The sequence below is a fragment of the Ranitomeya imitator genome, chromosome 2 (genome assembly GCF_032444005.1).
Source record: "Ranitomeya imitator isolate aRanImi1 chromosome 2, aRanImi1.pri, whole genome shotgun sequence".
Taxonomy (NCBI): domain Eukaryota; kingdom Metazoa; phylum Chordata; class Amphibia; order Anura; family Dendrobatidae; genus Ranitomeya; species Ranitomeya imitator.
Window position 1 is genome coordinate 325,309,504 of NC_091283.1, and position 12,056 is coordinate 325,321,559.

Here is a 12,056-nt window from a genome sequence, read left to right on the forward strand (position 1 = left end):
TTACTGTATAATGTCCCAGCATTCCCAGCAGTGTCACCTCTCCAGTCAGCAGCTCAATCATCTTGTAGATGAGTTCTAGGATCTTCTGGTCATCGATGTCCTCATGGATCAGGGGGTGAGGTGGAGGCCCCGTGATTGGGCTCAGGGGTCTTCCCCATCCCTCAGACACAGGGTCCTGACAGCGATCACTAGAGGTCTTCTTCACCACTGTGTAATCCTGGTAATGGAGAGACGCATTAATAAATCTCACTACAGACATTTCCAGAGTCCTCACCTCTCCAGTTCTGTCCATCTGTTATTCCCATAGATAAGAATGATGTAATGTGACGTCATCAGAATCTCTCACCTCTCCAGTAAGCCGGAAGAGAATCTCTAGGGTGAGGTGTAATATCCTCTCCGCCATCTTGTCTCTGTCCATATCCATCTGTGTTGGGTAAATCAGGAAAGTTTTCTTTTGTAGGAGATCTTCACTGAGAGAATCAGATATTGTAGAGACCTGAATGAGAAGATGAGCCGATGTAACATCATAAGAATCCTGTGTAATAATACAATTACTGGAGATAATAAGGGAAACATATGAGGAGATTTATTATTTTACAGTATTCAGTTTTCTTCTTTACATCTACTAATAAAACCTATATATTTAGGCCACAGACAACAAGCAGTTTCTCCCTCGGAGTCGGCAGCTGAATACGTTTCTCATAGACTCATCTTCCATAACGCTAATTCTCGTCTCATTTACCGACCCTGGAATCGGCATCAGCAATACTGCAGGAGATATTCATTACACGTGACAGGAGAAATAACTACTTCATGGTGAGGACGACATCTTCATCTTCTACTACGACTCTAGAAACATATTTGGCCAGAGTCGGTCACTGACTCCATCACCACCGGCTGTCTATATGAAGGTTTCCCATTTTCCCCGCACTGTAATCTTCTATCACATTAGATATCAGGTCTGATTCACACACAGAAGTTTGTTTATAGCCTAGGAAGGGGGTAATACCGATGGAGCTTTCCAGGCTAGTAATATCAGCTGATAACTGTATACTTAGCCTTTAGTGGCTATTAAAATGGGGGACCCCCCAAAATAGTGATGTAGGGTCCCCCTATAATTAATAACCAGCAAAGGTTATGCAGACAGTTGCGGGTTGATATTAATAGCCTAGGAAGGGGCCATGGATACGGTGGCCCCAGGATTAAAAAAAAAAATCAGCTCTCAGCCACCCAGAAAAGGCACATCTCTAAGATGCTCCAATTCTGGCACGTAGCATCTCTCTTCCCACTTGACCTTTAGTGGATATCGCTGAAATTGTGATGATGGGAAGGAGAGGGTGACCAATACCACACCCCACTGAGCCCTGTCAATTCATAGCCATCATAGCAACCGAGTGGGCTACCGTTTTGGATGATGCACTCCTGCCTATCCAACTATCGTATGGTAAATATCTCATAGATCCTGGGTTCATTAGTATTTGCACCAAGAATGAGACTGAGTATTTATTAATTGTCGGTGGTCGGAGGTAGTCAGTGAAGTGGATGGTACCATATTGTGCATGTAGGGGGCAGTACTGTGGGAACATTAAAAAGTGGGGGGATGGCAGTACTGTGGGGACATTATAGTGTGTCTGAGGGGGATGCCAGTCCTGTGGAAACATTTTCCGGTGTCTGTGGGAAGCCACTATTGTAGGAGCAAAATACTGTGTGTGCTGGGATGATGGTACTGTGGGAACTTTATACTGTGTGGGGGGTATAGCGGTACAGTGAGAACTTTATACTGTGTGTGGTGGGGGTATGGCCTTACTATGAGAAGATTATACTGTATGTGGTGGGATGGAGGTACTGTAAGAACACTACATTGTGTGTGGGGTTATGGCGGTACTATGAGAGGATTATACTGTGTGTGGGGGATGGAGGTACTGTAGGAACATTACATTGTGTGTGGGGGTATGGCGGTACTATGAGAAGATTATACTGTGTGTGGTGGGATGGCGGTACTGTACGAACATTATACTGTGTGTGGGGGGTATGGTGGTACTGTGAGAACTGTTGTGAATTCTGCTTTTGGGCTCCCTCCGGTGGTTGTAGGTGGTAATGCAGTTGTCCCTGGCCTGCAGTCCTGGACAGGTGTATCTGCTGATTGCAATTCTGACTGGGGTATTTAGGTTTGCAGGACTCATTAGTCCTTGCCAGTTGTCAATGTTTCTAGGGAAGTGTTGGATCTCTGGCTTCTCCTGCTTAGCTGCCAATTCAGCAAAGATAAGTGTCCGTTTCTTTTTCTTTGGCACACAAGCTGTGTGCTTGTTTTTTGATTGTATTCCTGCTCTGTGTGTAGGAGTCTCTGGAGTTGCAGATATACGTTCCACGTCTTTAGTTAGATGGAGGAATTTTTGTATAATCTGCTGTGGATATTTTTGGAAGGGTTTTAATACTGACCGCACAGGACTCTGTTCTATCCTTTCCAATTTTAGCTAGAGTGGCCTCTTGTGCTAAATCCTGTTTTCTGCCTGTGTTTGTCTTTCCTCTCCTACTCACAGCCAATATTTGTGGGGGGCTGCCTATCCTTTGGGGTTCTGCTCTGAGGCAAGGTAGTATTCCTATTTCCATCTATAGGGGTATCTAGTCCTCCAGCTGTGACGAGGTGTCTAGGGTTTGTTTGGTACACCCCACGGCTACTTCTAGTTGCAGTGTTAAGATCAGGATTTGCGGTCAGTATAGTTACCACCTACTCCAGTGAAAGTTTTCATGCTGCTCCAAGGTCACCGGATCATAACAGAGAACATTATACTGTGTGTGGTGGGATGGAAGTACTGTAGGAACATTATACTGTGTGTGGGTGGTATGGTGGTACTGTGAGAACATTATACTGTGTGTGGTGGGATGGAGGTACTGTAGGAACATTATACTGTGTGTGGGGGTATGGTGGTACTGTGAGAAAATTATACTGTGTGGTGGGATGGAGGTACTATGAGAAGATTATACTGTATGTGGGTGGGATGGAGGTACTGTAGGAACATTATACTGTGTGTGGTAGGATGGTGGTACTATGAGAAGATTATACTGTGTGGGGGTATGGCGGTACTATGAGAACATTATACTGTGTGTGGGGGTATGATGGTACTGTAGGAACATTATACTGTGTGTGGTGGGATGGAGGTACTGTAGGAACATTATACTGTGTGGGGGGGATGGAGGTACTATGGGAATATTATACTGTGTTTGGTGAGATGGAGGTACTATGAAAACATTATACTGTGTGTGGGTGGGATGGAGGTACTGTAGGAACATTATTCTGTGTGTGGGGGTATGGCGGTACTATGAGAAGATTATACTGTGTGTGGGGGTATGGAGGTACTGTAAGAACATTATACTGTGTGTGGGGGTATGGCGGTACTATGAGAAGATTATACTGTGTGTGGGGGTATGGCGATACTATAAGAACATTATACTGTGTGTGGTGGGATGGAGGTACAGTAGGAACATTATACTGTGTGTGGTAGGATGGTGGTACTATGAGAAGATTATACTGTGTGGGGGTATGGCGGTACTATGAGAAGATTATACTGTGTGTGGGGGTATGGCGGTACTATGAGAACATTATACTGTGTGTGGGGGTATGGTGGTACTGTAGGAACATTATACTGTGTGTGGTGGGATTGAGGTACTGTAGGAACATCATACTGTGTGGGGGAGGATGGAGGTACTATGGGAATATTATACTGTGTGTGGGTGGGATGGAGGTACTGTAGGAACATTATACTGTATGTGTGGGTATGGAGGTACTGTAGGAACATTATACTGTGTGTGGGGGTATGGCGGTACTATGAGAACATTATACTGTGTGTGGTGGGATGGAGGTACTGTAGGAACATTATAGTGTCTGGCGGTATGGCGGTACAATGAGAACATTATACTGTGTGTGGGTGGGATGGAGGTACTGTAGGAACATTATACTGTATGTGGGGGTATGGCAGTACTGTAGGAATATTATACTGTGTGTGGGGGTATGGCGGTACTATGAGAACATTATACTGTGTGTGGTGGGATGGAGGTACTGTAGGAATATTATACTGTGTGTGAGGGTATGGCGGTACTATGAGAACATTATACTGTGTGTGGTGGGATGGAGGTACTGTAGGAATATTATACTGTGTGTGGGGGTATGGCGGTACTATGAGAACATTATACTGTGTGTGGTGGGATGGAGGTACTGTAGGAATATTATACACAGTATAATATTCCTACAGTACCTCCATCCCACCACACACAGTATAATGTTCTCATAGTACCGCCATACCCCCACACACAGTATAATATTCCTACAGTACTGCCATACCCCGACATACAGTATAATGTTCCTACAGTACCTCCATCCCACCCACACACAGTATAATGGTGGTACTATGAGAACATTATACTGTGTGGGGGTATGGCGGTACTATGAGAACATTATACTGTTTGGGGGTATGGCGGTAGTGTGAAAATACCTTTTTGACGAGAGATGCCAGTACTGTGGAAACATTATACTGTGTGAGCGCCATCATATATATTACATAAGGGGTGTAAAAAGGAGAGTCATAAAAAAGACTCCTCAGGGCTGTGCTGCATTTGTACAAATACTGCTATCTGCCGTCCAGACGGGACCATGTGACATCAATGGGAAGAGGGAGGGTTTCCGGAGGGAAGAGTCTAGATGGTGCACCTGGTCAGGAGACCTTGATGACGCAGTTACTGATATTATAAAGGCCAGAGCCCCAAAGGCAGAACAGATTTGGCGCCAACAAAGGAAAGGGGTGCGGGGAAGAATCTGAGGTACCAGCTCATGGTAAAGTGCCCCAGGCAGCTGGGTGTGGGGAAGAACCCTACTTACAGGGCATAATGGGGGCACTACACTGTGTGGGGCCAAGAAAGGGGCCCTGTACTAGGAGAACAATCCGCTCCCTCACTTCCTGTCCTCCATAGTTGGGTTGTATGTATCTATTACAGGAAACAGAACAACAACGTTATGATTCTTATAAAGTGGCAACAACAACCCCAAAAGAGTCTCAGAGCAGAAGCGCTCAGTAATGGGGAATCTCCACCTACCTCCACCCGCAGAGCCGCACTCCACATATATGGCTGCTCTGTGTGCACAGGACCTGTGATGAGGTCACAGGAGGGAGGAGTCAGGGGTCACGTGATCAGGGGCCTCAGGGAATGAGATCCTCAGTGAAGACGCTACATGGAAAACAAATAAATACTCACCTCTCTTCCTCCTTGCTCCACCAGTGCTCCAACCTCCCTCCGCTCATCTTCTGACAGCGGGTGCCGGGTGGTGAGTATATACGATATATATATTTTGATATGAATATCGGTCACAGCTTACCATAATTTATATATCATTATTAGTGATGAGAGCATATACTCAAGATTTCTCGAGCACGCTCGGGGGTCCTCAGAGTATTTTTTAGTGCTCGGAGTTTTAGTTTTCTTTGTCGCAGCTGGATGATTGACATCTGTTAGCCAGCATAAGTACATCTGGGGGTTGCCTGGTTCCTATGGAATCTCCACATGTACTAATGCTGGCTATAAGATGTAAATCATTCAGCTGTGGCACTAAAAAATACTCGGAGGACCCCCGAGCGTGCTCGAGAAATCTCGAGTAATGAGTATATTCGCTCATCACTAGTGTTGAGCATTCCGATACCGCAAGTATCGGGTATCGGCCGATATTTGCGGTATCGGAATTCCGATACCGAGTTCCGATATTTTTGTGATATCGGGAATCGGTATCGGGAGTAAGAATTATGTGTAAAATAAAGAATAAAAATAAAAAATATTGAAATACTCACCCTCGGACACGCCCTGGTTGTCACCGCTGCAACCGCCATGCTTTCCTTGGTAGAATGAGCGCGTTAATGACCTTCGATGACGTCGCGGCTTGTGATTGGTCACGTGAGCGGTCACATGACGCTACCGCGACCAATCACAAGCCGCTACGTCATCGAAGGTCATTAACGCGCTCATTCTACCAAGGAAAGCATGGTGGTTGCAGCGGTGACAACCAGGGCGCGTCCGAGGGTAACTATTTCAATATTTTTTATTTTTATTCTTTATTTTACACATGAATATGGATCCCAGGGCCTGAAGGAGAGTTTCCTCTCCTTCAGACCCTGGGATCCATTACAGGATACCTTCCGATATTTGTGTCCCATTGACTTGTATTGGTATCGGATATCGGCGTACGTATAACAATATTATTATTATGGACATTAAATTATTTTGCCAAAGAAAGATCTTATTATCAATATATCTTTACTTTGAGGGTTCCAGTCAATGCCTCACCCTCAAAAGGGTGACAAGTGTGGGATTGCACTTTTTTTGCAATTTCACAGGACTTGGAATTTTTTTTCCTGTTTTCTAGTACAAGACATGGTAACACCAATAATGTCGTTCAAAAGTACAACTCGTCCCGCAAAAAATAAGCCTTCACATGGCCATATTGACGGAAAAATAAAAAGTTATGGCTCTGGGAAGGAGGAGAGTGAAAAACGAAAACGCAAAAACGAAAAAGGGCTGCGGCGGGAAGGGGTTAACAACTGAATTCTGTAGTGAGCACATTGCCTCTTGCTGACATTGCACATGTGCTATTCCTGTATATGTAGCTCACCATATAGAGAGAGCACGTGCTCTATGGGACATATATAATCACGGCTCGGGGAGAGCGGGCACTGTGGGGGACATCTATATATATCCACGGCTCGGGGTGAGCGGGCACTGTGGGGGACATCTATATATATCCACGGCTCGGGGGGAGCGGGCACTGTGGGGGACATCTATATATATCCACAGCTCGGGGGGAGCGGGCACTGCAGCCGCCTCCTGCTGTCACAGTCACTCTACAGACAGACGGAATGGACAGCTGGTCGCTGGGCTTATGGAGACTTCTACCATCCTCCATCACAGGAACAGACGCCATTTACCATTCAGAATCTCAGGAAAGTTTGGGAACAAACGTTGATATGAACAAGTGGACAATCTGTTCGGAACTAATTCACCTATTTTATATTTTGCTGCAATGTGGGGTTCCTGTGGACAATCCAATAAACCACTACTTTTCTAATGAAGATATGATGACATTTTTCTTTAAGGCTACGTGCACACGTCAGGAATGTTTTTCTAGCGGTTTTTGCAGATTTTACATTTTTTTCCGGATTTTCCCCAATTGAATAATATAGAGGGAAAAACACGAACAATCCACACAGCGTCCCCCCTGTGCGCGCGCACACACACACACCGTCCCCCACGCGCGCGCACATACACACAGCGTCCCGCGCGCGCACACACACACACAGCGTCCCGCACGCGCACACACACACAGCGTCCCCCGCACGCACACACACAGCGTCCCTTCCCGCACACACAGCGTCCCACACGCACACACAGCGTCCCACCCGCACACACACAGCATCCCCCCCCCGCACACACAGCGTCCCCCCCGCACACACAGCGTCCCCCCCGCACACACACAGCGTCCCCCCCGCACACACACAGCGTCCCCCCGTACACACACACACACACAGCGTCCCCCCGTACACACACACACAGCGTCCCCCCGCACACACACACAGCGTCCCCCCGCACACACACACGCACACACAGCGTCCCCCCGCACACACACGCATGCGCGCACACACAGCGTCCCACCCGCACACACACAGCGTCCCCCCAGCACACACACAGCGTCCCCCCAGCACACGCACAGCGTCCCCCCGCACACACACAGCGTCCGCACGCACACACACAGCGTCCCCCCCGCCCGCGCGCACACACACACACAGCGTCCCCCCCCCCGCACACACACAGCGTCCCCCCGCGCGCGCGCACACACACACACAGCGTCCCCCTGCGCACACCCGGCGTCCCCCGCACGGTCACTCACCGCCTCAGCTGCCGCTGATGGGTAGTTCGTGAGTGAGTAGTTCAAAATGAACTAATCTTCAGAGTGAACTAGTTCATCTAGTTCACCATCCTGACAGAGATTAGTTCATTATGAACTAAACAGCAAGTGGGAGGAGACAGAGAGTGATCCCTCATACAGCTCCTCACACTGAAGATCCCTGCTCTCACACTTGCTCTTTATAGCTCCTGATGCTGGAAAAGAAGTTAGTAAAACACTATACCACACATCAAATAGGAAATACAAATATAATAGTAATAATACAAACTGAAATTGTACAGTAGACAGACACAGCTCATGTGTGTATGAGAGAGAGTGTTTCTGTGCTGTGGTTCATGGGTAAATGCTAGAGTGTATGGGCTCCTTCCAGGTGTGATGTCATTTCCGGGGGGCGTGTCCTATTGGGAGGGGGCGTGTTTTCAGTCACATCATGAAGGCGGCAAAGCAGCATGATTATAGCTTGTGGACGCCATGGCACATGGAGGTTAGTGGTTTCAGGGTGAAAAAATGCTACTTGCTGCTCGCTATTGGGGGGAGGCTCTGTGGTGGGCGACCTGCTTGTCTGTGTGGGGGGCACCGCTGCTGCTGTGGGGGACCCCTGTGGTGGGCTTTGTGGGGGGGGCACCGCTGCTGCTGTGGGGGACCCCCGTGGTGGGCTTTGTGGGGGGGGGCACCGCTGCTGCTGTGGGGGACCCCCGTGGTGGGCTTTGTGGGGGGGGCACCGCTGCTGCTGTGGGGGACCCCCGTGGTGGGCTTTGTGGGGGGGCACCGCTGCTGCTGTGGGGGACCCCCGTGGTGGGCTTTGTGGGGGGGGCACCACTGCTGCTGTGGGGGACCCCCGTGGTGGGCTTTGTGGGGGGGGGCACCGCTGCTGCTGTGGGGGACCCCCGTGGTGGGCTTTGTGGGGGGGGCACCGCTGCTGCCGGCTGTTGTGGGGGACCCCCGTGGTGGTGGGGGGCACCGCTGCTGCTGTGGGGGACCCCTGTGGTAGGCTTTGTGGGGGGGCACCGCTGCTGCTGTGGGGGACCACCGTGGGGGACCCCCGTTGTGGACTTTGTGGGGGGGCACTGCTGCTGCTGTGGGGGACCCCCGTGGTGGTGGGGGCACCGCTGCTGCTGTGGGGGACCCCTGTGGTGGGGGGGCACCGTGGTGGGCTTTGTAGGGGGGGGCACCGCTGCTGCTGTGGGGGACCCCCGTGGTGGGCTCTTGGGGGGGCACCGCTGCTGCTGGCTGTTGTGGGGGACCCCCGTCGTGGGCTTTTTGGGGGGGCACCGCTGCTGCTGGCTGTTGTGGGGGACCCCTGTGGTGGGATGTTGTGGGGGGACCCCTGTGGTGAGATTTGGGGGGGCACCTACTGCTGCTGGCTGTTGTGGGGGGCACCTGCTGCTGCTGGCTATTGTGGTGGGACCCCTGTGGTGGGATTTTGGGGGACACCTGCTGCTGCTGACTATTGTGGGGGACCCCTGTGGTTGGATTTTGGGGGGCACCTGCTGGCTGTTGGGGGGGACCCCTGTGGTGGGGTTTGGAGGTGACCTGCTTACGGGGTGGACCCCTTTTAGTGGGGGACCCCTGTTGTGGGATTTGAGGGCTATCTGCTTGTGGGATGTGGGGGGAGACCTGCTGCAGGCTATTGGGGGACCCCTGTGGTGGGACGTGGGGAGGCGACCTCCCTGTGGTGGGACGTGGGGAGGCGACCTGCCTGTGGTGGGACGTGGGGAGGCGACCTGCCTGTGGTGGGACGTGGGGAGGCGACCTGCCTGTGGTGGGACGTGGGGAGGCGACCTGCCTGTGGTGGGACGTGGGGAGGCGACCTGCCTGTGGTGGGACGTGGGGAGGCGACCTGCCTGTGGTGGGACGTGGGGAGGCGACCTGCCTGTGGTGGGACGTGGGGAGGCGACCTGCCTGTGGTGGGACGTGGGGAGGCGACCTGCCTGTGGTGGGACGTGGGGAGGCGACCTGCCTGTGGTGGGACGTGGGGAGGCGACCTGCCGCTTACGGAGGGATCCCCTTTATTGGGGGGCGACCTGCTTATGGGTTGGGTTTGGGGGGCTGATGAGGGCTTAGGCTGGGTGGAGTGAACGTCCGATGGGGGGTTTGTGCTGGGTGGGGTGTCCGCGTCTGATGGGGGTGTGTGCTGGATGGGGGGTCCACATCCTGTGGGGGTTTGGCCGTCCGGTGGGGGTTTATTATTGGGTGGGCGTGGTGTGCGATGGGAGTAATGCTTGGAGGAGGGGTGGACGTCCGATGGGGGTTTATGCTGGGGGGTTAAGCTGGGGTGGCATCCGATTGGGGGGGGTGTCTGATTGGATTTATGGTTGGGGGCAGGGGGCGTCATATGGGGATTTACGCTTGTGGGAGGGAATGTCTGGTGGGCTTTGGGTTTATCCTGTGGGGTCCGCTGGTTAATGTGAGGTGGAGGTTTCTGACTGGAGGAGCGAGGTTATGCTGTGTGGCCTTCTGGTTGATGTGGGGGAGCTAATGCTTCATTGGGGTACACAAAAAAAAAATGGGTGTATGCTGCTTATGCTATGCAAAAAAAAAATTTAGGTATTTCCTGTAGAGGAGGGTACACCACCAACTAGCACGAACCTAATCTGTTTTAACTTAATGTCAGTAGGAGGAAGACATGGGTCTGGACCGCCCAGCCCAGTTTAGGCCTTAGGTTTTGGGAGGTTTTCTTTATTAACGATTTTTCTTTTTCATTTTTTTTTTTTCTTCCCAGATATGGCTTTTGAGGGCGACAGTCGAATTGTCACTCTAATCTCCCACCTAGAATTGTCACTACCATATCATCTGTGGTCTACGAGGCAAGGCCCTAACACATCAAGAGTGTTTGGGGTTCCCCGGAGGACCGTTCATGCCACGAATCGCCCTACCCTCTCGCCTCTCTGCGTCCAGGTTATTCCATGCCCGTCTTCATCATCGCTCTGCGAAAAAGGATTTGTGATCTTAAGGACTGGTATATCCTACGAGGCAGTAAGGGGGCTACTTTAAAAAAAAAAAAAAAAAAAAACACAGGACAAATATGTCCTAGTTTTCCCCTGAGCAATGTGGACGTCTCCTGAGGAAACCTTCCGATTCATGCAGCCTCCACGTTTTCCAGAGGCTCCAGTGACCTTGCTCTTAAAATATCCAGGCTTTGGTCTAGGCCTTCTCTGGTGGCCGGTCCACACCGCCAGCGCCCTGAACAATCATGCACGCCAACTTTCTAGTGCGTCCTACTCTGCGCCTATCAGTTTAAGAGTACTTCGCTTCTGCAACAGAGGACTAAAGTCTGCCTCCCAAGAGATCTGTTCAAATTTGGTTGTTTTGGAAATGTTCTGTCCAAAAAAAAAAAGACGGGACAACTTCCTGACCCGCCAGGAAAAGACGAGACCTTCCTTTAGGCCAGCTCCCTCCTGGCATCCATGAACCCACCAGTACTGGTCTGCTAGGCCTGGATCTAGCAGACTCTCTTCGACATGATGGGGCATTCCCACCTTGGATGTTTCTCAGGATCGGCTGCCGTGTCCATCACAATTCAAGGCCGGTATTATGATCTCAGGTCCGGGACACCGAAATCTCAGACACCGGAGGCAGGCCTGAGGGGGGGGGGAGCTTCAGAGCCGCATACCCTACCGACAGTCCTGCCCGCATGCACCAACAGCATATTACATTTTTACAATACTTTAGAAATGCATAAAATGAAACAAGCAAAGGCATAAAATGAAACAAGGAAAGGCATAAAGTTTTTCTATGCAAAAAAAGGCAGTTTTATAAAATTAGAAATATTTCTATATCTATTGTTAAAATGATATTTATCCAGTATTTCTATAAGTAAAAGTCTGAGATTTCTGTGAGAAATGGTAATTGTTTACCTCTTAAACCAGTTCTGAATGTAAATAAAACATTGCTCTGATTAAGTCTCCACATTGTATTTGTCTTTCATTTCATGCGTAGGGCAGGACAAGCCCATGATGTATCTGTGTAAAGCTAGGTTCACATTGCGTTAATGGGTTAACGCTAACGGACTGCGTTGCACGGCGAAAATGTCGAAATTAACGCCATGCAACGGGTCCGTTAGCGCACCCATGGACAGCAATGTTACTTTTAGCTGAAGCGCATCACTAGCGCA

At 50.2% G+C, this 12,056-nt stretch overlaps 1 protein-coding gene and 1 long non-coding RNA gene across 2 annotated transcripts in view; one reads left to right on the top strand and one right to left on the bottom strand.

The window, feature by feature from the left end:
• LOC138663525 (oocyte zinc finger protein XlCOF22-like) overlaps positions 1-5,144 on the bottom strand; it is a 44,551-nt gene extending 39,407 nt beyond the window's left edge. Inside the window, exons 1-3 of the mRNA XM_069749765.1 lie at positions 5,089-5,144; positions 347-496; positions 38-217 (exon numbers count right to left, since the gene is read on the bottom strand). Of these exons, the coding sequence (XP_069605866.1) occupies positions 38-217; positions 347-496; positions 5,089-5,115 (357 nt within the window). The 5' untranslated portion in view covers positions 5,116-5,144. The remainder of the gene's footprint in view (positions 1-37; positions 218-346; positions 497-5,088) is intronic.
• A 3,204-nt stretch (positions 5,145-8,348) lies between these two features.
• On the top strand, positions 8,349-11,849 carry LOC138663526 (uncharacterized). The gene is made up of 2 exons (XR_011318207.1): positions 8,349-8,426; positions 10,665-11,849. It is a non-coding gene; the product is annotated as an uncharacterized lncRNA (long non-coding RNA).
• The last annotated feature ends 207 nt before the right edge of the window (positions 11,850-12,056 follow it).